This window comes from Lynx rufus, unplaced genomic scaffold (assembly GCF_022079265.1).
Source record: "Lynx rufus isolate CCGP_SWC_20201006 ecotype Redwood Valley unplaced genomic scaffold, mLynRuf1.p SCAF_31, whole genome shotgun sequence".
In the NCBI taxonomy this organism is placed as follows: domain Eukaryota; kingdom Metazoa; phylum Chordata; class Mammalia; order Carnivora; family Felidae; genus Lynx; species Lynx rufus.
In genome coordinates this window covers 5,648,677-5,676,441 of record NW_025814847.1, presented here as the reverse complement: position 1 = coordinate 5,676,441, position 27,765 = coordinate 5,648,677, and the positions used below count along the sequence as shown (strand labels likewise).

Sequence of the window (27,765 nt, the reverse complement as noted above, 5' to 3'; positions counted from 1 at the left end):
CTCGGCCACCGCTTGGCTAAGGACCTGTCTTCTCCCTAGGGCTCCGCCCCAATCCCCGCGCAGGCGTAGCGCAAACCTTCTCGCCCCCTAGCTGTGCGCGGATCCGGCGTCATACGTAATTGCGTCGACGCCATTTTAGCCGGTCCCACTCGGCTCTGGGCGTGGCGGCCATTTTGTTTTGGGCAGCGAGCGGGAGGCGGCGGCGGCGACGGCGGCTGTGGTGGCACAGACTCAAGGCAGGAAAGGGCTGGCCGGGCGAGCAGGCGGACCGGCCGACCAGACAGCCGCCCGGCTACAACGAGCTAACCTAGCGACCTACCGCTTACACCTCTAACCAACCGCCCACCCAGTCAGCTCAGGTTCGGCCGGACCCCGGCCCGCGCGCCGCAGGCGTGGTGGCTGCCCCGGGAGGCGCACTGGCGTCCGTTTCCTTCGGTGCGTTTCCGCGGCGGGGCGGCCCGGGAGGCCCCGGGGGGCGGGGCCTGGGCCGGCGGCCCTGACTGGGCGGTGAGGGGGCGTCGGAGCGTCGAGGCGGCCGCGGGCGGCCGCGGGTTCGGGAGGCCTTCCCTGCTCCTCCCGCCCGGCTCTCGCGAGGGCTCCCGCCTGGGTGTGGAGTCGGAAGCCAGTTTCCAGACGGCTTTGCCTGCGTCATGGTTCTCCGCGTTGGCTGCCGGTGAGGAGCGCCTGGCCAGCCCTCCCTCCCCGCCGCTGGCCGCGGACCTGGCCGCCGGCGATCGGGGTCTGCTTGGGGAGGGTGAGCAGCTCCCTGCAGCCGAGGTTGAGGAGGACTGTCCTGGATGCGCTTAGCCCCCCTCAGCTTGCCCAGCTTGGCGTGCGTCTGCCATCTTGGGGGTTTGGGAAGACACTTTCCTGTGGCCTCGAGATGTAGCGGTTTGCGGTAACTATGGTGTAGACTTAAGCGCCCGATACGCGTTTTGGTGGGCTCTTCCATCGCCGTTGATACAGGCCTTTTCTTTTCATTCGCTGTTGGGTGAAGCCCTTGACGCCTGTAGAAATGAGGAGGTCCTTTTCCTGACTTGCTCATTCTGCCTATTGTCCTTTGTAGATTCTCGGGATTTGAAGATGGCTGCACAGTCAGCGCCGAAAGTTGTGCTAAAAAGCACCACCAAGATGTCTCTAAATGAGCGGTGAGGCAGCCAACAGCAACTTCAGCTCGTTCATAAGAAAACATTACTTAAGTTGGCCCTGGGGTCCAAGGCACAAAAACCAATTTTAAACTAAATACCAACAGAAGGCTACAGACCTCTGTGTTTAGTTGCATCTTACGTGGTACACAAAACAAATTGGGCGGTTGTTTCAAAACCCCTTGTCAGTAGATTTTTATGTTAAGCTGTCTGAAATATTTCTCTGGTGGGATGTATTTTAAGAAGACTCCTCACACCCTCTCTCTCTTCACATTTTTTACATTGATACAGGGGTGGTGCAGCTCGGTAGCATGGTACCGTGGCTGCACTGGGCTTGCTGCCCCGTCCGAGGCCGGCAGCGTTGTGTCTGGTCTGTAAGAGGCAGGCAGCAAGCTGTGGAATGTCCGAAGGCCCTCGAATGCCATTCTTGGGCCTTGTAAGAGGCACTTGCTTTGCTCCATTTCTCTTTCTGTCGATACTGCTTTTAGTTTGTTTTTGTGTTAGATTCCTTTACAGTTAAGTGTTGTTCTTTTTCATTCCATTAAACTTACTTCGACAGGGATAATAGAAGAGTGTCTTCACAAGCTGTTCGGTGACTAAATTAATCTTGGTTTTCTCAGAAGCAATCACTTGGAATCAGGAAAAGTAATCATTTAAGCCTAAGAGAAGTTAAGGTACTTAAAGCAGTTTCTGTCTCTGAGAGCTCTTTATTGACTGCCTTTGACCAATGACTTTATTTTTTATTTTTTAATGTTTGTTATTTTCGAAATGGAGAGAGACAGAGCAAGTGGGGGGAGGGCCAGAGAGAAAGGGAGACCTAGAGTCTGAAGCAGGTTCCAGGCTCTGAGTTGTCAGCACAGAGCCCAACATGGGGCTCGAGCCCACGAACTGTGAGATCGTGACCTGAGCTAAAGTCGGACCAATGATTTTATTAAGTTGATGTTAGATCACTAAAAGATTTAATTGACGTTTATTTTTGCCTTTTCCGAAGCATATGTGCTGCTTATATCTTAGGGTGTGATACACACTGATTCTCCATATTTACATGTTATTAAGTTACATATTTACATGTTATTCTCCATATTTACATATTACATGTTATTAAGAAAGTATGTTACACTCCTGTGATTTATATGGGGGTGCTAATTCTCTGGTCTGTGAGGTGCTCTAGTCCTTCCTTACGTTTGTTCTTACAGTGCACCCTCAGGTTCCCCCAACATTTTGGCTTTCTTTGTTTGTCTTTGAAACCACATTTTCTGTCTTTTGTTGTCATCATATCTGCTTATTGCGTGTTTTTCATATCTTCCACCTCTCTAAAAGCCTGAGCCCTTGTTATCTTTTTTGATTGAATGTGCTGCACTTAGCTGCATTTCTAAGTTTCTGATTCTTGCAAGTTTGTGGAAGCAGAGGAGTCTTTAACCCACGTCAGCCTTGATCTAAGTGTACCACTTTACTTAAAAGTTCGTGGGATCTGGAGCTCCTGGTCTAGCAAGCCATGAAAATGCCAATAAATGTTTTGTAATAAAGCTTTTATTTAAACATCCATTTTGTTCGACCTTGAAGCTTTACTAATATGCTGAAGAACAAACAGCCGATGCCAGTGAATATTCGGGCTTCGATGCAGCAACAACAGCAGCTAGCCAGTGCCAGAAACAGAAGACTGGCCCAGCAGATGGAGAATAGACCCTCTGTCCAGGCAGCATTAAAACTTAAGCAGGTGAGAGGATGGGTCATAATGCTCCAGAAGCAGCTGGTGATCTCTGTCAGGCAGTCCACTGAGGCTGTCAGGACATGATGGATGATTGCAAGGTGGCTCAGGGCAAACGCAGAAACTTCTCTGGAGGAAAGAGAAGTTCAGAGAATTCCCATTTTAGCAGGTACCAATAAGTAACTTCTTGTCTTTCTCTTTTAGGTAGTTTGCCATCAGTATGACCTGTGTCTATGTTATCAATGAGTATTGATCTCTTTTTTCCTGATCCTTTGGCCTTAAAGTAGATTTGCTGGATTTTACCACAAAGAAATTTTGGGTTTTGTAGCCTCCAGAACTGTGAGAGAATAAACGTCTTTTGTTTGAAGCCAAAAAATAGAAAAAAATTTTTGATTTGTTTTAGATGATCTCAGAAAATCCTTTATTCCCTGTTAAATGAGTTACAAATTATGGAAATAACTTTATTTTTTTCTCCTAGCACAGGAAGTCTGAACAGCCTTAATCAGACGTTTTCAGTGCTAAAATATAGAAAGAATAGGGTGGCCTTCATCTCCACAGCACCTAAAGTTTTGTCAGTAAAATAGAGTGAGAGCACTGAGTACTTAAAGAATAAGTGGGTTCTCTTTCAAATTACCAGTAAGAGAGAATTCTGTTCAGACCTGAAATAAAACCTGCTCTTTATTATTCATAGACTTTATATGCGAGTCCGGAGAGTGGCTGTGGAAGGATATGTCCAAGCTGTGGCTGGGCGTCTGGAGGGCGATGCCATGCAACTGTAAGGACTTTAACTGGTAGCGCTGCATGGCTGTGCATAAATTCAGCAGTTAAATATAACACCCTCCCACCCCCACCCTGAACTGTTGGGCTCACTGACCAAAAATAAACAAGGCCTTCTGCTTCAGCTACCTTAAGCCTTGGGAGTTCTTATATTTTGTCCCTGACTTAGGAAAGCCATAAAAAAAAAGGCACCACCATTTTCCGAGAGTAGGTATTATAAATTGCTGAAGATAAGCCCCTGACAGATCATTCCAGAAGACCTTTCAAGAAACTTTTTTCTTTTCTTTTTTCTGTTCTTTTTTTTTTTTTTTTTTTTGGTTAAGAGAGTGTATGTGAGCAGGGGAGAGAGAATCTTAAGCGGACTTCACGTTCAGCGCGGAGCCAGATGCTGGGCTCGAACTCCCAGATTCTGAGATCATGACCTGAGCTGAAATGAAATCAAGAGCTGGGCGCTCAACTGACTGAGTGCCCCAAGAAGAAGCTTTAAATGTAGCTGTGCAGAAAGCAGCCTCTGGAGTAGAGCTGACCAATAGAACCTTACACAGTGATAGAAATATTCTTTATCTGCTGTCCAGTATGATAGCCCCTAGCCGTGTGTGACTACTGAGTACTCAAAATGTGGCTGGTGTAACTGAGGAGCTTTTAAAATTTTATTTACTTGTAACTGAAATAGCCACGTGTGGCTAGTGGCCACCTTAGCGTAGAGCACAGCTGTAGAGTGAAAACTAGGTGGTATAGTTGACATCCTTAAGCTTCCTGTCTGTTAGAGTCCAGTATTGGCTGGCAGCTAAGGATTAAGAAGGGAGGACTTGTAAGCACTGTGCATTCCCCACTAAAGCACAGATTTTGGGGGGGAATATGCTCAGAATCACTGAACATAAGAGATTTGGAAAATGAATGAAGTCCTGACTTCCTAATTGTGTGCTGTCAGGGTGACACGACAGGCTCTTAAGGTCAGTTATGCCTAAGTGCATAATGTTCAGAAACTGCCCCTTTGTTTAGCTTATTATCTTGTGCTAGAAAGCTAATAAAAAAATCATTGGTAGTCATTTATGGGTGAAGCAGGAGGACATACAGAATTTATTTTCATTCCTATTGGCTAATGGTTTTGTGGGAAAACAGGTTTGCTGGGGCCTTGGTTGTGTTCAAGGCTACACAGTTTTGAAGGATTTGAAGGATCCTTTTCTTTTGAAGGATTTTTAACTTATTAAGATGTGGTCTTAATAGTTTTTCTTTGAGGGACAGATTATTGAATATCTCCATGTGCAGTATGTCCTTGTCCTCAAATATGTCCTTTAGTTTTGTGATTATAGCTCACCTGTCTTAATTCCAACACAAGTTTGGCTATCTCTCTGGAGATACAGTTGAGTTACATGTTTATTTTGAATTAAAAGTTATCGTATTGGCTTAATGGAGCTGTTTGCAAGGGTAGACATGAAATTAATGGCTATTTAAGAAATGTAAGGAAAGGTTTGACTTTTTTGTGTTTATTTACATCTTAAGGTAAAAAGTGGATCGTCTGGAGATAGATACTCAGAGGAAAAATGGAACACACTGGCCTCTTTGACTGAAAAATCAAATCTTGTTTTTAAGTGACAAGAATTCAGATGAACTTGTAATTTAAATTTTTCCCAGAGTGTGATGAACTTCATTTGGTGTTTGAGTAAGCCTTTGAAGACAGTGGTAGTCCTTGGGCAAGTATGAATCCAGTCATATCATTGTCGACCTGTGGTTCAAAAACAGAATCCAGGATTTGAAATACAGAGTTCTTACTAAAACTTACATTTCATGTAGTGGCGTATGGCTTCTGTAGCCAAACTAGTGAGGTAATTTGTGTTGATGCCAATTTCATGGGACCATACTCAAGCTTTCATAAAAGCTCTGGATCAGAATTCTTCTTTTCTACCATGTTCTGAGGCAAAGGCTAGTTTCTGGATTAGGTTCTTTATATGACACCTACGGCAAGTTTATCTCCCTGCACACAGCCATCTCACTGCTTCTTTTTCTCTGCACTTTGAGTTGCTAGATGCCACTGGAATGCTTTTTTGATCTCAATCCCCCAACACCTTTTCTTCCAGAAGAGCTTAAAGCAGCGCCTGGGTAAGAGTAACATCCAGGCACGGTTAGGCCGACCCATAGGGACCCTGGCCAGGGGAGCAATCGGAGGACGAGGCCTGCCCATAATCCAGAGAGGCTTGCCCAGAGGAGGACTACGAGGGGGACGTGCCACCAGAACCCTGCTTAGGGGCGGGATGTCGCTCCGAGGTCAGTGCTGTGTACTTGAACATTGTCGGGCCCTACCCCTTCCCTTTTCTCTTGGGCTGCTTATGGACACATTTGTTTAACATCTTTAAGCCTGAATTTGTATTAATATAATTAATAACCTTTGAAATCACGTATTTTTAATAGTGCTGCATGTCTTTTATCGATACCATTCCTTTTCTGATAATGTGCAATGGTGAGAGGCTATGACCTGCGTAACAACAGGTAATTCATGTCATCTCCATTCCATTTTGAAACACCCTGCTGCTGCTTAAATCAAAAGCACATTCAAGTTCTAGAAATAAGTCAAATCTAAGAAATTTTTGGTCTGTTGGCCTGTATCTTAACTATCTTTGTTCCCAGTACTAGTGAAACACGCTGTTCTATTTGGAAAAAAGAGAGGATAAGTTGGTCCATAGCACTTAGCTACATGTTACATTTTGGGCACTGTTAACACTGTTCCCCATGTTGTTCTTGTCCCTTGTGAGAACGTATTGAGAGCAGGAACCATATTATTGGTTTTTAAATCTACCTTAATGCTAGGCACATGTCTGATTATTCAGTAGATATTTATTGTATGTACTTACTAATTAACTTAACTCCCAGCTTCTTCCCAAAATGGGTTTGTGGTCAGACTTTGAATTGATTGAATAAAGAGCAGCTTGATCAATTCACACTTGGTGTGCAGCTTGCCCCCCCCCCAACCTAAAAATTAACTGAATTAACTCTCATTTAACGTTCACCGCCTTCCTTTGGTTAGAGTCTACTTTGTCTCTCTTGGATTTACCTGCATATACATTGTATGCCTCCTCTCCAAGGTCAAAACCTGCTCCGAGGTGGACGAGCCGTAGCTCCCCGAATGGGCTTAAGAAGAGGTGGTGTTCGAGGTCGTGGAGGTCCTGGGAGAGGGGGCCTAGGGCGTGGAGCTATGGGTCGTGGCGGAATCGGTGGTAGAGGTTAGTCAGCTACCAACTTCAGAGAATAGCTCCCTTTTACTTCTCTCCCTTCAAAACTCAGAGCCACCTTTCTGCACAGCTTCAAGTCATAGGCAGGCTTATTTGTTTGTCTTGTTTTGTTTTTTGAAACTGGCTTACTTTCTAAATTCACATGCGGTAGTGCAAAAGTCTGTCATGGGTTGTCTAAGAACCAGTCAGGTACATGTCAGAGCCAGATCATATGCAGTCTTTTTCCAGGTTCTTGCAAATTTAAATTGTATCGTTAAAATGACAAGATGGTCAGTTTGAGGTTTTACCTTTCTCTGTCCTTGCCCCACCACCACACACCCCATCCCATAGCTCAAAACCCCACTTTGAGTCTAAGATAAGAATAAAGAAGAGGGAGATGTACAAAAATGAAAGAGTGGAAAAGGATGGTGAGATTGGAGCTGGGTATTGATGTTGAAGCCAAGTAAATTCAAGGTAAAGTTTGTGTCTGTAGGAAATCAGATGACTTTTTTGATCAAGGTAGAAAGCAAGAAGGTACCATGTCAGTTAACTGACTCTTGTTGATAATCTTACCTTTGAGATTTAGTGCTACTTGTCTTGTGACCTCGTCATGACCCAGACTGGAAAGGCATTTAATGGTGTTGCTGTTGTTAATCCAGACCTCAGGGGAGTTTTCTGATACAGAGCTTAGTGGAAAACTCTCAACAACACCTGTCTAGGGTGGGAGCAAATCTATTCCTGTAGCCCCTGTGTATATCGGCTTTGGTCCTTTTATAGTGTGTGGTGGGTCTTCCATAATTTATGACCTTGAAGTTGCCAAAGGACAATAACTGTTAGAAAAGGAAATTTGATAGCCAAGGGCTTAGTTTCTTCTCTCCCATTAATATGTTTGGCTCACTGAGTGAAGTACAAGCTCTTTTGGGTTTCAGGATGAAATAGCATGTTTCCAAATTATCTTGACCTGGTTTCTGACATCACAGGGGTGGGTGGGGGGTCTAAAGTAGCTTTTCAGAAAGCTGTGTATGTTTTGTTAAGTGGATTGAAACCACCTCTCAGATAACCATAATTGTTAGAAGGCAATTAGAATCTGAGATAGAAGTGGCTGGGACTACTATAAATATTTTTCCCCATCTTCTCACATTGTTCCTATGTCATAGTAACTCCTCAGTCTCCTGATGTGGGGTCAGCTCATTAGTTTTAGTAAGTTTGAGGAGAGATGAGCTGATTTTCCAGAAAGCTCTCTAATAAGGCTTACCTTAAAAATTGTCTAGCCTTACACCTCCGTTTCTCTGTGCCCTTGTTACTTCTTCCCTGTCTTACTAAATGGGATTATCTATAATGTATTTTAATTAATAAACTTCTAGTGGGCCTCACACTTTAGATAATTTCTTTGTTTTAGGAGAGATTAAGATTCTCTTGTCAGTTACTTTTGTCAATAGAATAAAAAGTCTTTAAATAGCATTTAGAGATGAGCATGTAAACAGGGATTCATTATGTGTGCTTTCCATGTGTTGCTTTCTACCCAATGTGTTTCCTGTTTTTCCAGATTTCTCCTCTTTGCCCTGCCCTTTCAGCCTTTCTCAGCTAGGCCCCACTGCTCTAAGGGGCATTTGCCATAGCACCCATTAAACCTACTTGTAACTGTTTTCTTTTTTTCCCCTTGGGCCAGGTCGGGGTATGATAGGTCGGGGAAGAGGGGGCTTTGGAGGCCGAGGCCGAGGCCGTGGACGAGGGAGAGGTGCCCTCACTCGCCCTGTGCTGACCAAGGAGCAGCTGGACAACCAGTTGGATGCGTACATGTCAAAAACAAAAGGACACCTGGATGCCGAGTTGGATGCTTATATGGCACAAACAGATCCAGAAACCAATGATTGAAACCTGCCCGCCCTCCTGTGAGAGACTCTTGTTCAAAAGTCACCACATCTGTAAATAACCTTGAAATAACAGATGGAGAAGACACCTGATTGATGCTGGAAGGACCTATCACAATAGGCTATGGACTTAACTTGCCACCAGTTTGTGCATTTTAGTGTGTTCCTTTTACTTTTTTGATACTGTGTTGTATGAAACCCTTTTTTCCTCTGACTTGGATTTTGTTTGGTTGTGTTTGGGTTGTTCCTCCACCCCCATCGCTCTGACTTCTCTTTGAACATGAATGTGGTGGCCTTGTGGCTAGAACACTCTCTTCCTCCTCTGCCTCCCTTCACCTGTCCCTATGCTCTGACGTTCTAACATTTCATCTCTGTGTTCCCATGAAAAAGGCCTAGTAAGAGCCCATCAGTGTTCCTTCTTAATGCCTAGGTTTCTGTGAAACAATTCTGTTCTACATTTAATAGCCTCTTAAAAGTGTTGAGAAAATTTGGAGCTCAAAAATGCATTCTGCTACATTGATATTTTTAGCGTAGTTAATTAGGAACACGGACATAGCCGCAGGGCCACATAGGTTACACATGGTAGTGCCTCTGGTTTGATTGAAGTTACTTCTGTGGGCATTGACACCATATAAGGAGTGTGCTGGGTCGGGTGTGTGCACTTTCTACCCTGGAATTAGATGTATAAACTTTCCTCTTTGTATCCTGTCCAAAGAGATACTTTTGGGTTCGCTTACACCTGCAATGGAGAGGAAATAGCCATTTGATTTGGCACATGCTTCAGAAAAGGGGATGGAATGCTGGCAGATCCCTTCTGGGAGGCCTCAGAAGGTACCCACGCTGAAAGGCTGTTATCCTTATGTTTATCCCAAACCAATCTTGGGCTTCTCCGTTCAGTGGCTTTGTTTGACCCTCTTTTTTATTTCCCTTGAAGGTTTAATTAAGTTCAACTATATTCTGTCAACTGTTCCAGTTCTCCGTGGAATCTTGTATTTCTGGTTCGTCATAACAAGAAATTGTTCTCAAATCTAGCCAGGCCTACTACTATTATTGGACTCTTTGAAATGCTGTGGCCAGTATAACAATATTCTGACCTGCCCCTTTGTGGAGTTGAGTCCTTTTCTTCATAGTTGTCTTAAAATCAGGGTGGGGCGGCAGGTACTGATAGGGCTTTGGGGCAGAAAGTGAAGAATTTGCCCCCTGAGTAAGCCTATGGTAAAATGATTAACCAGGGTACTAGCCTGTTTGTCCCAGAGGAAGCTCCAGCACAACGTTCTTTGGCAATATTCTGGACTGTCCTCTTGGGAAAGAAGAACCTAACGACGTTCTACCAAACCAGCTGCCGTTGAGGTGCCTGGCTCCCAAAATGGGAGGTTGTGCATGTGGCAAGCTGGGAAGGAAATTTTGGTTAAGACAGCCTGGGCTTGAGTCCTGGGCTTCTTAGCCTCTGGGTTGTAAAGCAAGGGGTTTTAGTCAGTCCTGTAGAAGTGTGAACATGAGAAAACCACGTGGCGTTGGAGGACACAACTGTGCTTGCAAAATCCAACTGGTACGGTACCTGAGTGTACTGTGATCCCTTTATATTTATATTAAAGAATGAACTGTGAGATTGGAAGTCTTTAGCTTGGACAGGTATTCCTAACCTGTCCTTGGAAGAGGTGGAAACCACTTTTATGTGCACAAGGCCAGTTGTAACCCCTTAGGTGGAGCCCAGACTCCCAAGACCTCTGTGAGGGAGGTGCTGATTGGCAGTGGGCGGCAACTTTTTGCAAACATCTCCACTGGTTACAACAGGCACCTCTCAAGGCCTCCGGGACAGCTTTGTGAAGAAGGAAAGGGAACTACAGGGTGAGTAGGTTCCTTACCCTCTTCACACGACCTTGGTTGACCCTTCTCGGATTTTTCCCCAGCCTTTTTTGTTGACCTACCACTTGCCCTGAGGAAAGCATTCTGGTGTTTTTGGACCACTCCCCGTGTACCCCCCACCCTCCCATAACCCACTGAGATGGTCTAGGTCAGCCTCTTCTGCCCCCTTCCCAGGGTCCTTTCAACCCCACCACTCTGCTGACTCTGCTCCTCTTGCCCACAGGTGGCTGTCAGGACCTGCCCCATGTCCTCTACACCCATCTCTTGCACTTGCCCAGCCTGCAGTGCAGTGAGCTAAGACCAGCATCTGTGCGAACCTTTACTGTGAAAATGTCACAGCCCGACCTGGTGGTCAGGGAACCCTGAGGCGTCCTGGTGCCGGAGGCCGCTTTGAGGGTCTTCGCGGACCCTCTGTAGCTGTCCTCCCACCTCATGAAGGAGTTCATTCCCAGCAGTGGGCAAAAGGAACTCCTCTACTGGGCTTGGGCCCTCTAGGCCCCCTTGCTGCTCACCCTGGTTCCCAGCATCTCCTCAGCCCTGTTCCCACTTCTGCAACCCTCAGTCCCAGGTGAGTGTCCAGGGTAGAGAAGGACAAGGAGATCCCGCCCAGCTCCTTCAGCCACCCGTCTACCAAGGGCTCACCAAGTGGACACCAAAAAAGCGTGATTTGTTAGAAGGGCCTTGGGACAGGAGGGGGAAGAACATGCCAAGTGTAGGGAACAACAAATACAAACAGAGGCTTCAAAGTGTTGTGCATGCTGGGGAATGAGTGTACAGCGGACCTCTGAGGTGGGTTGGGAGACGCCACTGATACGACCAGGTAGCCCACAGTCTGTCGCCAAAGAGCTTGGGGTGGTGGGGAGCCGTGTAAATTGTGGGGTGGTTTACACAATGCTGGTGGGAGATGCAGATGGGTTAGAGGGAGCAAGGGTGGGGGCTGGGAGGCCATCAGGGCTGTTGGGTTTGTGCAGTACCTGGAGCGGTCTGGGCCTGAACCTGGGGAGAAGCCCACACCCTCGACACTTTCCTCTAACGTCTGAGTGTCTGTTGGCCTGAGCAAGGACCTGAGGGAAAGCAGGGCGTCGGCGGCTCCCTGTTCCCCTCCCCTGCAGCAATCCCACGACACCTGGTCTGGAACCAGTGGCGACATTGCTGCCCACTCCCCGTGGCCCCACGCCCTAGAAGGAGCCAGGCCTCCAGGCAAGAGGCTCTGGCTGAGCATAGGACCCCGGCCTCCATAGGCCCAAACAGCAGCACCTACCTCCCCTCTTACAGGCTTCCTGGAGCCTCATCAGGTAGCTCCAGCCAATACACAGCCCAGACCAGCATGGTAAGTGGGGCCCAGAGAGGCTGGGACCTGGGATGAGGGCCTGGCCTCTGCGTCCCTGTTCCTCTTCCCATGGGCTATCCCATCCGTCCCCTGTGAAGCCCCAATACCTATCCCACTGGTTCTCCAGGCAACGAGGGAAGAGCAAGGGAGCCCAAGCCTCCATTTCCCTGGGCTCCAGGGACCTCTTAAGGGTCCACTCCCTCCCTATACGCAAACAGATGCAGTGGCCACAATGGGGGTATATGGTCTGATTTCTGACCTTCCCCAGACACCATCTCCCCATTTTTACCTGGTTGTGGGAGATGTTCCAGGAGCCATCTGGCTACCCTATACTCCTGCTTGGGTGTGCTCTCCAGCCTGCAGTGTTCCCTGGCTCGTGAGGGCCTTTGACTACATGCTCAGGGGCAAAGGAGGGCAAGATAGGGGGATCCCTGAGGGTGGAGACAGGCCAGGATGACCCTGGGACCTGTGATGCTAGCAATACTCAGTCATGGTCCTCTTCCTGTGCAGGGCAGGTCAGGCCAGCAGGTCTGGTGCAGGGCAGGCCTCACGAAGCCTCTTTAAAGGATTCACTAGATTCTCTATTGAGGTTTGATTTATTGAATTTCTTTACCCTTTAGTATAAGGTGACTATCTGCCTAAGATTTAAACAGATCCATGGTGTGGTATTTGTAGTTTATAACAAGAAATGTATATTTGGTCTTCATCCTGTTCCTGGCACAGAGCTGCTAAAACCTGGAAGTTTCCTATTACGAAGGACAATAAAGGGTCTTTTGCTGTGTTAATATTGACTTGCGGAAAGCCTCTAGGTGACAAGGATGCAGGCCGGTAAGAACTCAGTGACTGGAGGGTGGGACTGGAAGTTCCTCCAGGGAGGGGAGAGGGTCCATCCATCCCCAGCGGCCAATGAGTTAAGCAACCAAGCGTGTGTCATGAAGCCTCTACAGAACCCCTAAGATGGGGTTCAGGGAGCCTCAGGATTGGTGAACTCGTAGGGATTTGGGGAGAATGGTGCTCCTGGAGGGCACGGAAGTCCTGTGCCCTTCCCACACATACTTCACTCTCAGCATCTCTTTTATTTTATTTTATTTTATTTTATTTTATTTTATTTTATTTTATTTTATTTTATTTTATTTTATTTTATTTTATTTTTTAGTGCTTATTATTTTAAAAGAGAGAGAGCGGGAGCAGTGGCCCTTCAGTTCTTGGCTTTTCCACAGAGGCTGTAGGAGATGTAGGTCATAAGAACTCCCCCTCCCAATCTCTGATCTCCCCTGATGTCCCTACCACCTGAGCGGTACTTAGGTTGACTGTCCCCTCCTTGCTGGCTCTGGGTCCCGGGATAGGTCCTGAGGAAGCTCTGTAGGGAGAAGGTGCAGTGGCTCAGGTGGTACAACCACCATGCCCTTGGTCCAGCAGGCCAATTGCGCCCCCACACCCAGTATGGAGCTGCGGGGGGAGGGGGGACAGGGCTTTCAGAGGGTCCTGCTTGGGGGAGGAGGGCTTTAACCGGGAAGGGGGCCTGAGAGGTCCAGTTAATGGATTTCCTCATCCATTCCCCTTTCTGGGAGGCCCCCAGAACATGGTCTAGGGAGCCCTACTACAGTGCTTCAGTAGCATAGCCCAAGGGGAAGCAGCAGGATGGGTGTGGGAAGGGGTGGAGCGGGCAATGAGGTCTGAGATTCCAGCTTTTTTCCCCAACTGGTGCTTCTGGAGGGCTGCCGTCCCCACATGCCCCATGAGTGGGTTCCCTGGCCAGACCAGGATCTGGGTAGACTCCAGGACTCCTGCTTGTTACAAGGGGTCAGACGCTGAAAATGGAGTTCTGACCTCAGAGGCACTGAGGAGCGTGAGAAGGCCGTGGAGGCAGGCCTTTATCTTTCTAGTTTCCCCCCATCTCCTCTCTCTCCTCTGTTGGCTAACCCGAAGAAATTCCCCCAGGGGGAGGCGGGAGGGGTCTTATCATGCAGATTACCTCACCCTCCTTTGTAGGCTGGAGAGGGCCCTTGTGACAAACTGCCTTGGGTGCTGACCAGACACTCCCGACGGACCAGTTAAGACTACATTTCTGGGAGAGGTTGAAACTGCAATTAGGTTAGGTATGAAGCCCAGGTTTGTGACTTGGCCTGACATAAGTAATCCCATCTTGGGCCTTGGTTTTCCTCTCGAAAAGTCCCTTGCCTGGTCTCCCTTACAGACGTTGATGTGGGAAACAAAAGCAGAAGAAAATGGCAGATAGAATTAAATTTCCTAATAACCTGCAGCCCGTTGACAAATACTTGAGGCTGGCAGAGTAAAACGTTTTTCCAGGAACTCCCTACAGTCTCAATGCTGATGGCTTTGCTAGAATGAAAACAACCTTCTCTCCACAGGCAAGGCCGCCAATATCCTGCGAGCCTTCTTTAGCATATGAAAGTCTCACTAGAAACTTCCCCTGGACTTTACCTCCCCCAGCTCCATAGTATATATAACCAGTGTCTCTTCATGGTCCCAGGGCAGCTCTTCCTGCGCACGGGTTCTGTCCCCGTGCTTTAATCAAATCACCTTTTTTGCACCAAAGATGTCTTTAAGAATTCTTTCTTGGCTGTTGGCTCCAACCCCATGAACCCCACTATCACCCCAAAAACCTCATCAGATGTGTCCAAGAAACTGTGGAAACATGGATTCTAAAGTCCCTTTCGGGGTGCCTGGCTGGCTCAGTCAGTAGAGCCTGTGACTCTTGATCTCTGGGCGGTGAGTTCAAGCCCCACATTGGGGGTAGAGATTACTTTGAAGATGAATGAATGAATACAACAAAGTCCCTTTCAGCATGTGTATTCTCTGAGCAGGGTTATTACGTAATCTGGTATTCTAGAGTGCAGACTGACCTGGAGGGGAGGGAGCCAGCAGGCAAGATCAGTCAGGAGGCTGTGGCAGGGCCCTCAGGAGAGAGAAGTGCCGACTGGAGGTGATAAGAGTGGGAAGGAAAGCACAGAAGCAAAACACAGAGTGATTTTTCCCAGAGAACCAGCCTTTGAAGTAGGGTTACCAGATAAAATACTTCTATTGAGAAATTTTGTTTTTATCTGAAATCCACATTTACCTAGTGTCCCGGGGCTTTTTGATTGTTGTTTTACAAATTTCACAACCCTACTTCAAAAATGTACCTGAAGGGACTGTGACCTAACTTGGGGGCTTCTTGTAGAGACATTGAGCCACCAACCTCCTTTCCCAGCCCCGGCCAGCCCTTTTCTCTCTCTCTACAGCACAGGCCTCAAGGATGTGGCCTTTCTCCCTTTCCTCCTCAACACTGTCCTCACTCCCTCCATCCCCTGGGCTCCCCCTCACAAGGCCTGACTCTGGGGCGGGCTGCAGGTACCAGAGTTACCCCTTCCCGTCGCTTACTCCCATAATAAGCCTGCAGCCTCTCCTGAGACTCTCAGCTCTGATCACTAGAGGGAAAGATACAGGAAGACAAAGACAACACGACAAAAAGCGTACAAGGCTTTAAAAGGGATCACACTTGGGGCCTCGGGTTTTCAGCTGTGGACCACCACTCCTCCACAGCGATTTAAACACCTCCTCTTTTGTTCCTGAGGAGGAAGCTCGAGGCTGAACATTCTGGTGCCATCTATGTCCGGGGACCCCTTTGCCGTCCAAGAGCGCTTCTGCACTCACTGCACCCCACGGCCCACAGGACTGCGAGCCGCTGGAACGCACTGGAGCTTAAGAGACTGGGCCTCATGTTGAGAATTCAAGACATGTATGTAGACTCTCTGGAAAGGCATGAAAAATGCAACAAAACTAAGGAAGCTTTTTGAGGGAAGGAAAAAACACAGGTGCCTGGATGGTTCAGTTGGTTAAGTGTCTGACTTAGCTCAGGTCATGATCCCATGGCTCATGGGTTCAAGCCCTACGTCGGGCTCTGTGCTGACAGCTCAGAGCCTGGAGCCTGCGTCAGATTCCGTGTTTCCCTCTGTCTCTCTGCCCTGCCTCCACTGGCATTCTGTTTCTCTCTCTCTCAAAAATAGAGAAACATTAAACAAAATTCGGGGGTGTGGGGGTGGCTTCCGGGGGGCTCAGTCGGTTAAGTGTCCGACTTCAGCTCGGGTCATGATCTCACAGCTTGTGAGTTCAAGCCCCGCATCAGGCTCTGTGCTGACAGCTCCAAGTCTGGAGCCTGCTTGGGATTCTTTGTCTCCCTCCCTCTGCCCCTCCCCCGCTCGCACTCTGTCTCTCTCCCAAAAATAAACACTAAAAAAAATTTGGGGGGGGGGCTGCCTGGGTGGCTCAGTGGGTTAAGCATCTGACTTCAGCTCAGGTCATGATCTCACGGTTCATGGGTTCAAGCCTTGCATCAGGCTCTGTGCTGACAGCTCAGAGCCTGGAGCCTGCTTCGGATTCTGTGTCTCCCTCTCTCTCTGCCCCTCCCCTGCTTGCTCTCTCTCGAAAATAAATAAAAACATTTAAAAAAATTTTTTTAATATGAAAACACATGTAGGCTTTAAATTTTGCTTTACTGTGGCAAAATGCACATAAAATTTACCACTGTCATTGTTTTTTGAGAGAGAGCAAGTGGGGGAGGGGCAGGGAGAGAGAGGGGGTGGGGGCCGAGAATCCCAAGCAGGCTCCTCACTGTCCATGCAGAGCCCAATGTGGGGTTCAGTCTCATGAACCATGAAATCATAACCTGAGCTGAAGTCAAGGTGCTTAACCAACTGAGGCACCCAGGAGCACCTACTTTCACCATTTTTAAGTGTACTTGTCAGTGGCATTAAGTAAGTTCATCATCATTACTCCTCTTTAGAACTTTTTTATCATCCCATACCGAGACTCTACCCATGAAACAGTAACTCCTCATTCACCTTTCCTTCCGGCCCCTGCAACACTGTGCTGATAGAGAAGAAACCACATTTTATGTCCATGAATTGGACTGCTCTGGGCACTTTCTGTAGTAACCAGACAGTATGTGTCTTCGTTTCTGGCTTATTTTTCCCAGCGTGATGTCTCCAAGGTTCACCCTCTGGGAGCATGTGCCAGAACTCCATTCCTTTTACCAGGCACCGGGGTGGCTCAGTTGGTTGGTTAAGCATCAGACTCTTGATCTCGACTCAAGTCACAACCTCATGGTTTGTTGAGTTCAAGCCCGGTGTCAAGCTCTGTGCTGACAGTGTGAGGCCTGCTTAGGATTCATTCTCAAAATAAATACATAACCTCTAAAAAAAAAAAAAAAAAAAAAAATCATTCCCTTTGAGACTTGATAGTGTCCTGTGCAGCTGTTTTTGTTTTTGTTTTTTTTAATGTTTATTTTGAGAGAGAGAGTGAGCAGGGAAGGGGCAGAGAGAGAGAATCCCAAGCAGGTTCCGTGCTGTCGGCACAGAGCCTGGTCGAGCCAGCCAGGCGCCCCATTCCTACAGTTTTATACATACCGTAGTGCCCTTAAAAACACTCTCAAATTTAGAAACAGGAACCTATACTAGGAATACAATCTGGTTTTCTCATCAAATTAACAGGAGAGGGCTGTGCACAACTGACGAGACGAGCATTTATTTTCCACCTTTGCAGAAAACCAAAGATAGGCGCCCCCAAAATGGTTCCTCCCGGCCCGCGGAAGGCTGGAGACCCACCCGCCAACAGCACCCTCTGGGGCCTCCGAGGACCTACAGCTCCGCCTAACCGCCGGCAGTGGCGGAAACCCGGTTTCCCAGAAGCCCCCCGGCTGGGTCCCGCCCACAGCTCTGCCGGGCGCCCCCTGGCGGCGCGCTTCAGCTCGGCTCCAGTTCCCGGCGGCCCGCGCGGCACGTTCTCGGCGGAAGGGCTGCTCGCGATGGCTGGGGCTGGTTCTGCCGCTGTGTCCGGGGCAGGGACCCCCGTGGCGGGTCCCGCAGGCCGCGATCTCTTCGCCGAGGGGCTCCTCGAGTTCCTGCGACCGGCTGTGCAGCAGCTGGACTCTCACGTCCACGCTGTCAGGTCCGAGAGGGAAGGGAGGGGTGGGGCCTCTTGGTTTGGCTGTGGGAGGCAGGGGGCGCCGGGAAGGGGCGGGGCCAGGTCCGGAAGGGGCGGGGCTGGCGGGAGGCTGCGGGCCTAGGCTGGCTTGGCTCAGGTCTCGGGAAGCCTGTAGGGGAGCCGGCTCTTTGAGTCCCATGAACTGACCGTGTAGGCCTCGTAACTCTTTGCAGAGAGAGCCAGGTAGAGCTCCGGGAGCAAATTGACAACTTGGCTACTGGTGAGTAAGCATCCCTGCATTCCCGCGATCCTGCAGCTCGTTTTTAGGACCTCGTGTCTAGCCCACCTCCGGGTGGGTTTGTGTCGTGTGCTTCCAGGACATCAGGGCTCCAGTGATTCCTGCTTCCCTAAGTTTCTAGTGACCGGCCCATGTGGGTGCAGGCGTGTCTTCATCCCACTTACCAGCCTGCCTTCCCCAAGAACGAGGAGCCATTAGGTGTTAGTTTGCAGCTTACTTCCATCCCCCAGAGCTGTGCCGAATCAACGAGGATCAGAAAGTGGCCCTGGATCTCGACCCCTATGTCAAGAAGCTGCTTAATGCCCGGCGACGAGTTGTCTTGGTCAACAACATTCTGCAGAATGCGCAGGTAAAGGAATTCCCTGCGAACAGTGATCCTTTAGAAGTCCTCAGGGTATTCTCATTTTCAAGGGATGACCATTAAAGTCACTGTGATTTTTAGTCTTTGGGGAAAGACAGTTGTCAACCAGTGTCAGCCATAATAGATCTTATCATCTTCATTCTCCATACCCAGCTGCCCTCATTTAATGTTCTTCGCACCTTAGAGGACTTACATCAAGAGGGAGCGAGGCCAGGGTATTTTCCCGCATCTAGCGGACAGGGCGTTCTGAAGCTTTACACGGAGCAGTTAGGATTCCAAATCTTGTCTTGTAGGAACGGCTGAGGCGACTAAACCACAGTGTTGCCAAGGAAACAGCCCGCAGGAGGGCAATGCTGGATTCAGGAGTTTACCCTTCTGGTTCCCCGAGCAAGTAAACAGGCCGGAAGATGGGGCTCATGCCTGGCCCCATAATAGCACAAGTACTCTTCCCCAGCTGCCTTGCTTCCTCCAGGAACTCCCTGTAGACCTTGGGACATCAAACAGGCAGCCCAGTTGATTCTGTCTGAAGCACTTAAGTCTTACCCACTTATATGGGGCCCAAAGAAACCTGTGTACAGCAGGACTAATGATCCCAAAGGATTTATTATGGCTCTTGCTTCCAAGAATGGGCTGAGGACTCTACCTTTTTAAAACCTACATTCTCAAGGCCCAGCTCCTCTACCTTCAAGCCTAGTTAATGAGGGGCTTCCTCCATTGCATGTCCTCTACCTGTGACTTGTTTTCCTTTGTTTACACTGAGGATTTGAAGGGCAGGCAAAGTCAAGGTAATGACCTCTGTCTACCCTCTTTTGTTGATTGCACTGGGCTTGAATACAGTAGCAGTATTGGTAGAACCATTTCATTCAATAAATGCTTAAACAGTGTTCTAGTTTACTTTGGTATATGGAAAGGTTCCAAGAATCTCTGTAGAAACTTTAATGCAGATACAGCTTCAAATTGTGATCTAGTGTTTACAATGAGAAGACTCAAATACCACTTTCATTGAAAAGTACAGAAAGCAAAAAAGGGTTGCAGATGCCAAGGAAAAACGAGCAAGAGCCCTACGAGGAAGTACTTTAATCACTTTTCTCAGGAAAAAAAAAAATTCCAGACACTAACAGTTCACAACATTTCAACAACAAAGTACTGTTTGAGGGAGGTTTCCAGGACCTGGGGACTCTGAAGTCTTAGGAAGAAAAGCTGGGCTCCTGCTTCACTATAGATGGATGGCCTAGGTCGTAAATGGGAGACTTCTGGCTGTTGAGCCAAGTGGAACCCAGTGGAATGACACTTCCTTCTATAGTTTCTTTTCCTTCCTGTCTCCCTTTTCCCTCAGAAATGCCACCACGTGAAGTCCAGCAGCAGTTAGCTTGGGCTCCAGTCTTCACCTTGGACAAGAAAGGGGATGAAGATAGGAAGGAAGGTCACTCCTGAGTCTCCATGCTTTCCTCTTCCTCTCCTTGAGGTGGTTCTTCCGTATTCTCCTCCTCTTCTTCTCCTTCCTTCTTCTCTGGTGGCTTCTCATAAGCCTTTTCTGAAGGTGTCACTATCACTCCATCCCAGGTAGAGATTTCAGAAGCAAGATCTGGAAAAAAAACGTGATTTCAGGCAACTAGCCCAGCATACAAGTCATAACCTACACAGTAGAAATAGTAACACATCTGAATAGTGTAGAGCTTTGTAGAGCAGAGTACCATAAAGATCCCCTGACCCACAACGATCACTCACAGCTGGCATCACCCTCCTGGCCGAGAATTTTCCGAAAGCCACCATGTGAGAGGATTCGGACCAGAGTCTGAGCTGTGTAGCACACCATGTCCTAAAGGAGAGCAGAGTGAGAGTAAACTAGAAAGGGGAGTTAAAGTACCGTATCTGATGAATATTCTCATGAAAACAGTTGAGGACAACTTTAATTTCAAGACCAAAGTTTGTGAGAACCCCCAAATCCCTGACCCCTAAAGACCACATTGCCTCTGCCTTCTGATCTGGAGTATTCAAGAGTAGGACACAACACGCAATTGCAGAGCTGACCCCATACCTGTTGTTCCAGAGTCATGACTGTGTGTACTCTGAAGTTGCCACTCTCACAGGGGTCAGTGATACCCACTGACCCTGGCAGGAACAGTCCTGCAGCCAGGATCTGTAAGCAACGTCTGAAGCACACGAGAACGTTTAAAAAAAAAACACACAAGACCTCTTACGCCCAGCCCCAAACCCAAAGAAGCATGCTGTACCTGTATGCCACGTTTAGGGCCAAAGGCTGTCTGGTGGGATTGTTCATCACAGCATAGTGCCCCTGGAAAATAATCAACATGGTAGGTGTGCCATAAACTTGACAATTCTAGCCACACAAACTGAAACCTCAAACATTCACAAAACAGATTACTGAAGTCTAAGTAAAATGTTCATATTCAGAAGCAGTTCTGAAACTAGCTGCTCATTCACTGATTTCTCATTATCTCATTACTAAAATTACATCAGTAACAAAGAGGAATAGGGACAGTAAAATTACTCATTCAACTGAAACTCTAAAAACCCAACGAAGTAATAAACACCATGTATTTACTGAATTATTGCCCACCATGAGACTGATTTTCAGCTTCACCAAATTTCCGATCCTGGCCGGTTTCAGGATAACTGCTGTTAAATAGGGGTGACCAGGAACTCCAACTGCCCTTTACTTACAAGTAAGTCAAGGATCCAGGGTGTGAGGGGCTCAAAGCCAGGAAAACGAATTCTCAGGTCCTTCAACAGTCTGATGAGAACTTTAACTCTGAAAGTAAGAGGAACCCAGGGATTAAAATAACATCATGTACTTCCATCCCTGAGGTACAGAGCTGTTGTTATTTCTCAAACTACACATTTTGTTTCTCTCAATCTAAATTTGCTTACTTAGGGGCACCCGGGTGGCTTAGTCAGTTAAGTGTCTGACTTCAGCTCAGGTCATGATCCTACAGTTCATGGGTTCAAACCCCACATCAGGCTCTGTGCTGACAGCCTGGAGCCTGAAGCCTGCTTTGGATTCTGTGTCTCCCTCTCTCTCTGCCCCTTCCCCACTCACTGGCATGCTCTCTCTCAAATGAATGTTAAACAAAAAAACCTTTTAATTTGCTTACATAAGGTGTATTTAAAAAAAAAAAAAAAAGAAACCTGGCCAATTATAGCCAAAGAGTTTTAACAGAGGAAGTATGGAGGTATCCTGCTATTCAGTATAATTAGAATAATTAGGTTATTTAAACTCAAATAGCAAGGAACTCACGTGGACTGAGAAGCATTTTCCTCAAACCAGCGGGCATGTCTGATGGCTGCTAAGGCACTCTGCAACACCTTGATGTCCACTACAAGACCAGCAGAACAGGCCACAGTGAAACACTCCTGTTACTAAGCAAGCAATTCAGCCTCCTTGTAATTTCTTAAACCACCCCAGGTTCCTCAGACCAGGAAATCACTTGTCCAGAAATCACTATTCCTCCCCTAAACCAAATCTGTAAGCACGCAAGATCCACAACTTTCTCCAAGAGCCCATTCCCTCCACAAATACTGTCCTCCAATCCACTTGCTTTCTTGGCCATCCTGTCTGACAGTTTCACTAGCAAGCTAGTAAAACTGTCTCCAAATTACAGAGGGAGATAGTGAAGTTTGGGGGTCAACTTAGGTCCAGAAGGTTTCACGTGGAATAGCAACTAGCTAAACACTCAGCAGCAACCTTGTCTTATACCATATTTTGAATTTCCCCCAAGTATCCCAGAAATGGAAAAAAAGGACTAACAGTGGAGTTCTGGGTCCAGTTTTCGGAGATTGGGTGGCACTGTTGTAATGAGAATCTTCACTGTAGCATCAGAGGAACTGATCTCGAAACCAGTTTCATTGGTCAGCATGGTCAAAACTGAAAGAAAATCAAAACCTGTAATGCCCCCATCTCCCTTAGATGACCAGAGGTAAATAGAGGGTTGAAGTAGGAGAGCAGATAGGTTTCTAAAAACAGCAAGAGTCCAGAATGAGGATTCAAAATACTTTTATAAGAAAGAGATGGGGCGCCTGGCTGGCTCAGTTGGAAGAGCATGGGACACTTGACCTCTGGGGCACGAGTTCGAGCCCCACACTGGGTGCAGAGATTACTTAAATATATATATAAACTTCAGAAAAATAAAAAAACAAATAAAAGTAACGGAGATGAACCGGGTATCAAACACTGGAGATCACTGCAAAAACTTCCGCAACATAGAACTCTGCATTCAAGAGGCGGCTGGCTCAGAATGGGTGGCTCAGTCAGTTAAGCACCAACTTCAGCTCAGGTCATGATTTCGCTGTTGGTGAGTTCAAGCTCCACATCGGGCTCTCTGCCGTCAGTGCACACACAGCCTGCTTTGGATCCTCCGTCTCCCTCTCTCTCTGCCCCGCCCCTCGAAAATAAACAGTAACAAAAAAAATCTCTGCATTCACTCTTCTTTCTAGCCTGACCTTTGTTAAAAGTGTAGTTGTCATTATCGACCTGGCTCCTACTGAATACACGTCCAACAACAGACTCAAACCAACCTTCAGAAGGATCTTGTGCCCTTAGGCTTTCCACAACTTTGTTCCCTAGGGCAGCAACAGCTTCCACTAGATTGAGAGAAAAGGAGACCATGAGCATTGTAATTACTCACATACTTTCTGTACATCTCTATGGTATTCCACACCGATTTGTGCCCCACGTACAAGGCTGGAGCAAGGGCAAGCAACAGAATAAACACTTTTACAAGGGAAAGCTAACACTTGAACAGAGAAACAGGAAGTCTCAGGGAATAGGCCACCTCCTATACCCACATCCTTTTATAGGAGAGTTTCTTGTCAGTGGCACTAATGCCATGTGGGGCTGGAGGTAAGGCACACCCTGTGCACTGCAGGGTACTCAGCGGCATCCCCGACCTCCACTCCTTTGATGCCAGTAGCCCCAAATGTCTCCAGACACTGCCAGATGTCCCATGAGGGACAAAACCACCCCCTGTTGAGAAACGCTGCCCTGTAGTAACTAGCCACACATTCTTTCAGACACACAGCCCAGACTTTGTCCTTTATTACCCCAATATACATTTAAAAAAATGAATTCCCCATTCGTTTTCCAAACAACTTTTCCTGCAAGAGATTTGGGCTTTAAAGATCCCTATGCCTCAAATGCAACTTTCTGCTCCTGTGGCCAGAAAGAGGTGCACTCACATGTTGGCAGAATCTTTAGGATTACCACCAGGTCGGCCACGTTGTGTCCGGTTGTCATTGTTCCCTTTTTATATGATCCCACCTGTCGGACTTCTTCAATTTGCTGTTGGAAAAGGGATTTCGGGGGGGGGATGTAGAAGTGAAAGATGGCCTAATTCCTCTCAGAAATCAATGACAACACAATTATTACCCAGAATTGGAAGTAGCAGAGGTCAAATGATATCCCAAAACAACCACATGAAACGCCTGATACAGTATGGCTAGCTGATAGCAGTAACACAAGTTTTATCCCTGAGATCACCACTAGTAGAAAGGAATCCCACTACACTTTCCTTTCCATTTCAAACTTGGCTTTGGAGATTAAGGAAACTTCCACACAACCAAGGCTGCCCTTTTCTATGACTAAATCATTAAAGACTCACCACTTCAAACGTCCCTGGAGCCACAATCAAATTGTCAATCACATTGTTTATTTTTGTCACCAGGGAAAGGATAGAGGCCTAAAAAACAGCATAAAATAAAAAATGCCCTGAAGTGAAAAATTGCAGGCAACTTTTCAGAGTTTGAGTATTTTCCCCTAATCCCTTCTAGACAAGCTGAATCAATACCTACACAGGGTTTTGAAAAGACTCTGACCCTTCTGGCCTTGAATATGCCAGGAGAGTAACTTTTTGGCCCAAAGACAGAGTCCCCAGTGACAATACGAAAGCACAGGTAATGCTTATACAATCCACCTGGCACTCTCCCTCTACCCACAAGGAGAAACCAGGCGAACAATTAAACCCTCTGTCAAGTTTAGGCTCTGGTAACAGGAACCTCACCACGGTTATTCACTTCTCTGGCTTTCTTAGAGAAATCCGAGGAGGAAAGCCAAAAGAATGTACCTGTTCGGCAGAATTAGGAGCAAGGTCCTGATTCCTCTTCAGCAAGGCCTCACTGAAGGAAGTTTCATCAGGTGCTGGCTTGACCCGGGGGAAGGCCATTTCACACTACAGCAGAAAGAAACAAGGATACACTGTTTACCGAAAATAATGCATAGGATGGATCCTTTGCTCTGTTGCCACAACAGAAAAAAACCGCAAAGAGAAAATTCTACGCTTTTTACTCCTTAAGATATTCAAACAAGGACACCCGCCACAAGGACTGGCCATAATGTAAGCTCTCAGCGCTTTTACACCGACAGACAAGCCAGAGACCCAGTTAACCTTTTAGAACAAAGATTACAATCCCGTTACTGCCAACAGGGGCCAAGCACTCACCAAATAGAAATCAAATGGAATATGTGGCACGAAGGGCCTGAACCTAAAACGAGAACAACAAGGCAGATCATTCATCAGATGAAGTGGGGCCACAGTCCTCAGCGGGGAGCCCGGGAGCTGGACCTCACAGAGGCGGGGCACCCAGCGCCCCCCAGACTGCAGCCGGGAGGACTGAAGCGCGGACCGAGCCGTGCACAGGTGCTAGGAACCGGCACTCACCCTCCTCCGGGGCCTCCTCTGGAACCAAAGCGCCCGCCACGACCACGGCCTCGGTCACCCCTACAAGGGCAGAGATTTAACTGGTGACCCCGCCGAAGGAGCCCGCAGGACACCGGCCGCTCTGACTCCCGCTTGCGCTTCTCGCTGCAGGTGCCCAGCGTCACCACACCGCGCCTCCTCCCTGGACGACTCCAGCACAACCCACAGCGAACAACGCCGGGCTGCAACACCGGGTCCCCGCGAGAAATGCCCCATAAGCCCCGGGGCACGGCCCCCAGCACTCGAGGAACGAAAGCGGCTGCCCCTTTATCCACCGACGCGGTGGAGCCTTTACCCGCACACCCTCTATCCCCCGGACGTGGCGCGCTGGGTCCCCACGCCTCCACAGCCCCCGACCGCCGCCGTCACCCCGGCCGAGAGCTCTCGGGCTTCGGGCAGACCCCGGACGCGCGGCCCCGTCGGGAGCCCCGGCTCCTGTCGGCCCACCTTCCCGAAGTTTTCGGGGGAGCACCCTGAGCCTTCGCAGAGCAGCCCAGTGCCCTCACCTCATGGCGCCCTAAATCCCGAACAATGGAGTCCACGCCAACCGCCCCTCTCCTCGGAGGAGCAGACGACCCGAGACGCGGCTCGCTGGCGCGTCCCAACAAGCTCTGCCGCGATTGGGCCGCGCCGCACCCCGCCGCTAATGCCCATTGGTTTACTTTGGCAGACCGGACTACAGGCCAATAAAAAACGCCTGCTATGTCAGAAATTAGCCAATAAGAACAGATTTGCCAGTAGTGACTATTTTTGTAACCAGACACTAGGTGGCGCGGTGTACAGAAGCCAGAGGAGACCTTTCTATATGATTCCAGAAAACACTCGCGTACAGTAGCAGAGTGGCGCAGCGGAAGCGTGCTGGGCCCATAACCCAGAGGTCGATGGATCGAAACCATCCTCTGCTACAGGGAGGTTTTTTTTTTTCTGCGTTTTCCTCCTTCAGGACACTATTTGGAGTTCAATTACTTTAGTGCTTTTTGGCTTTTTTCCCTTTTCTTTTTTTCCTCCAGGACACTATTTGGAGTTCAATTTTCTTCAGTACTTAAAATCGCCTTTCTGTTACTTTCTCCTTCCTCAAAAATGCAGCCTTTAAAACCTGTTTTTGCCATCAGCAAGTGAAACGGGAACGGGAAGGACTTTAAGCAACACCACGCCTGGGTGGAGTTCACCGAAGGCTGGAAATTTACGGCAGGAGAAGCGGATTTGAGGAAAGGGCATATACTGACGGAACCAGAGGGAAAAGCACTGATGATAAGGGACTAGAAGTGAAACTGAGGCAGCCTTTGAAAGAGAGCTCAGAAAAAACGAGCAGGGGAAGTGAAAGGGAGCAGCGCTCGACCGCACATCCGCCGCCGCTCCCCTGCGGCCGCGTCTCCGCCGGGTCAGCGCGCTCCCGCCCGGCGAGCACGCGCACGCGCTGTCCTTGCGAGCCGACGGCGCGCGGCGCTGCTCCTGCGCCTCCGCGAGTCCTCGTTCTCCCGCTTCTTGTCTGCTCTTGTACTGATGAACGTGTATTTCCTTCCCCGCCTCTGTTAATTGGAAGTTACGCATTCTTTTAGCGGTTACTCTAAAAATTACACCATACATCCTTGAGTTTGCAAAGTCTGGTTTTATGCAGTACTTATACCCTCCTCGTAAAAAATGCAGAGACAGTGTAACTACATTTACCACCGTCACTCCCCTCAGAATTAGTTGCTGTTGCTGTTGTGTAATTCTGTTAAATACTTTACTGATGTATAATTTACTACAGCAAAATGCACAGATCTTAAGCTTTCCTCTCGATTAATTGAGTAATGTATTCTGTAACCATCACGTAATGTATTCATGTAACCATCACGCAGGTTAAGATAACATTTTCATCACTTAAAGTTCGCTCATACCCCTTTACCCTGCCCCTGGAGGGAATCACGATTTCCTATTTATTTCCTATTTCTGTGAGCATGGATTAGTTTTGTCTGTTCTTGAACTTCACATCAATGGACTCATACTGTATGTACTCCCCCCTCCCCCCCCCCCCAGTTTCTCTTGCTTGACACGTTTCAAGATTCTCCACGTTTTTGCACTTATCAGCAATGTGTTTATTTTTACTTATGAGTAGCATTCCATTGCTTGAGTATATCCATTCTCTTGTGGAGCCATTATTCCCACTGGCTGAGACACACAGGAACACATTTTGGTTGTTTCTACTTTGAAGCCATTATGAGTAAAGCTGCTATGAACCTTTTTCGTGGAAGATTTGTGTGGCCAGATACATTCGTTTCTCTTGGTAGGTGTACATGTGTACAGAATTTAAATTCTGTATTATTATTTTTTAAGCAAGCTCTATGCCACACCTGGGTCTCAAATTCAGGACACCTCCCCCCACCCCCTGATGAAGCGTCCCATGGCTCCACCGACTGAGCCAGCCCGGTGCCCCTTTCACCTTTGTTTCTGAAGGACATTTTCTCTGCATAGGGATCTCTAGCTTGGAGGTTATCTTCTTTCAGCACATTTATGGTATTATTTTGCTATCTTTGGCTTCCACTTTTGCTGTGGAAAAAGAATTGCCAACCTAATGGTTGCTCT

General features: G+C 47.9%; 3 protein-coding genes and 1 non-coding gene across 12 annotated transcripts; 3 read left to right on the top strand and 1 right to left on the bottom strand.

Annotated features, from left to right (window-relative positions):
* The first annotated feature begins 156 nt into the window (after positions 1–156).
* On the top strand, positions 157–9,738 carry CHTOP (chromatin target of PRMT1). 6 transcript variants are annotated; one of them, XM_047093028.1, is made up of 6 exons: positions 157–435; positions 1,067–1,148; positions 2,709–2,862; positions 5,709–5,895; positions 6,040–6,117; positions 6,711–6,798. In XM_047093028.1, exons 2-5 carry the CDS (start codon positions 1,084–1,086, stop codon positions 6,090–6,092), a joined length of 459 nt encoding a protein of 152 aa, XP_046948984.1. In that variant the 5' UTR covers positions 157–435; positions 1,067–1,083; the 3' UTR covers positions 6,093–6,117; positions 6,711–6,798. The 6 variants fall into 6 exon arrangements, with proteins under 6 accessions (XP_046948984.1, XP_046948983.1, XP_046948979.1 ...); XM_047093027.1 differs by lacking the exon at positions 6,040–6,117 and adding an exon at positions 8,506–9,738 and having other exon boundaries at positions 165–435; positions 5,712–5,895; positions 6,711–6,848; XM_047093023.1 differs by lacking the exon at positions 6,040–6,117 and adding an exon at positions 8,506–9,738 and having other exon boundaries at positions 165–435; positions 6,711–6,848.
* Positions 9,739–10,180: 442 nt separating this feature from the next.
* SNAPIN (SNAP associated protein) lies at positions 10,181–19,371 on the top strand. Of its 4 annotated transcripts, none has more exons than XM_047093019.1 (7): positions 10,181–10,555; positions 10,797–12,731; positions 15,481–15,645; positions 17,448–17,852; positions 18,062–18,108; positions 18,357–18,475; positions 18,781–19,371. In XM_047093019.1, exons 2-7 carry the CDS (start codon positions 12,592–12,594, stop codon positions 18,880–18,882), a joined length of 978 nt encoding a protein of 325 aa, XP_046948975.1. In that variant the 5' UTR covers positions 10,181–10,555; positions 10,797–12,591; the 3' UTR covers positions 18,883–19,371. The 4 variants fall into 4 exon arrangements, with proteins under 4 accessions (XP_046948975.1, XP_046948976.1, XP_046948978.1 ...); XM_047093020.1 differs by having other exon boundaries at positions 10,181–11,141; positions 11,849–12,731; XM_047093021.1 differs by having other exon boundaries at positions 10,417–12,731; positions 15,484–15,645.
* Positions 19,372–19,547: 176 nt separating this feature from the next.
* Positions 19,548–25,795, bottom strand: ILF2 (interleukin enhancer binding factor 2). The gene is made up of 14 exons (XM_047093018.1): positions 25,707–25,795; positions 25,162–25,221; positions 24,943–24,985; positions 24,568–24,672; positions 24,106–24,183; positions 23,684–23,786; positions 23,024–23,089; positions 22,257–22,373; positions 21,747–21,825; positions 21,173–21,260; positions 20,722–20,783; positions 20,526–20,640; positions 20,216–20,306; positions 19,548–20,072 (listed from the first exon to the last, which is right to left on the bottom strand). Exons 1-14 carry the CDS (start codon positions 25,709–25,711, stop codon positions 19,912–19,914), a joined length of 1,173 nt encoding a protein of 390 aa, XP_046948974.1. The 5' UTR covers positions 25,712–25,795; the 3' UTR covers positions 19,548–19,911.
* A 238-nt stretch (positions 25,796–26,033) lies between these two features.
* TRNAM-CAU (transfer RNA methionine (anticodon CAU)) lies at positions 26,034–26,105 on the top strand. The gene has a single exon. It is a non-coding gene; the product is annotated as a tRNA-Met (tRNA).
* Positions 26,106–27,765: the final 1,660 nt, after the last annotated feature.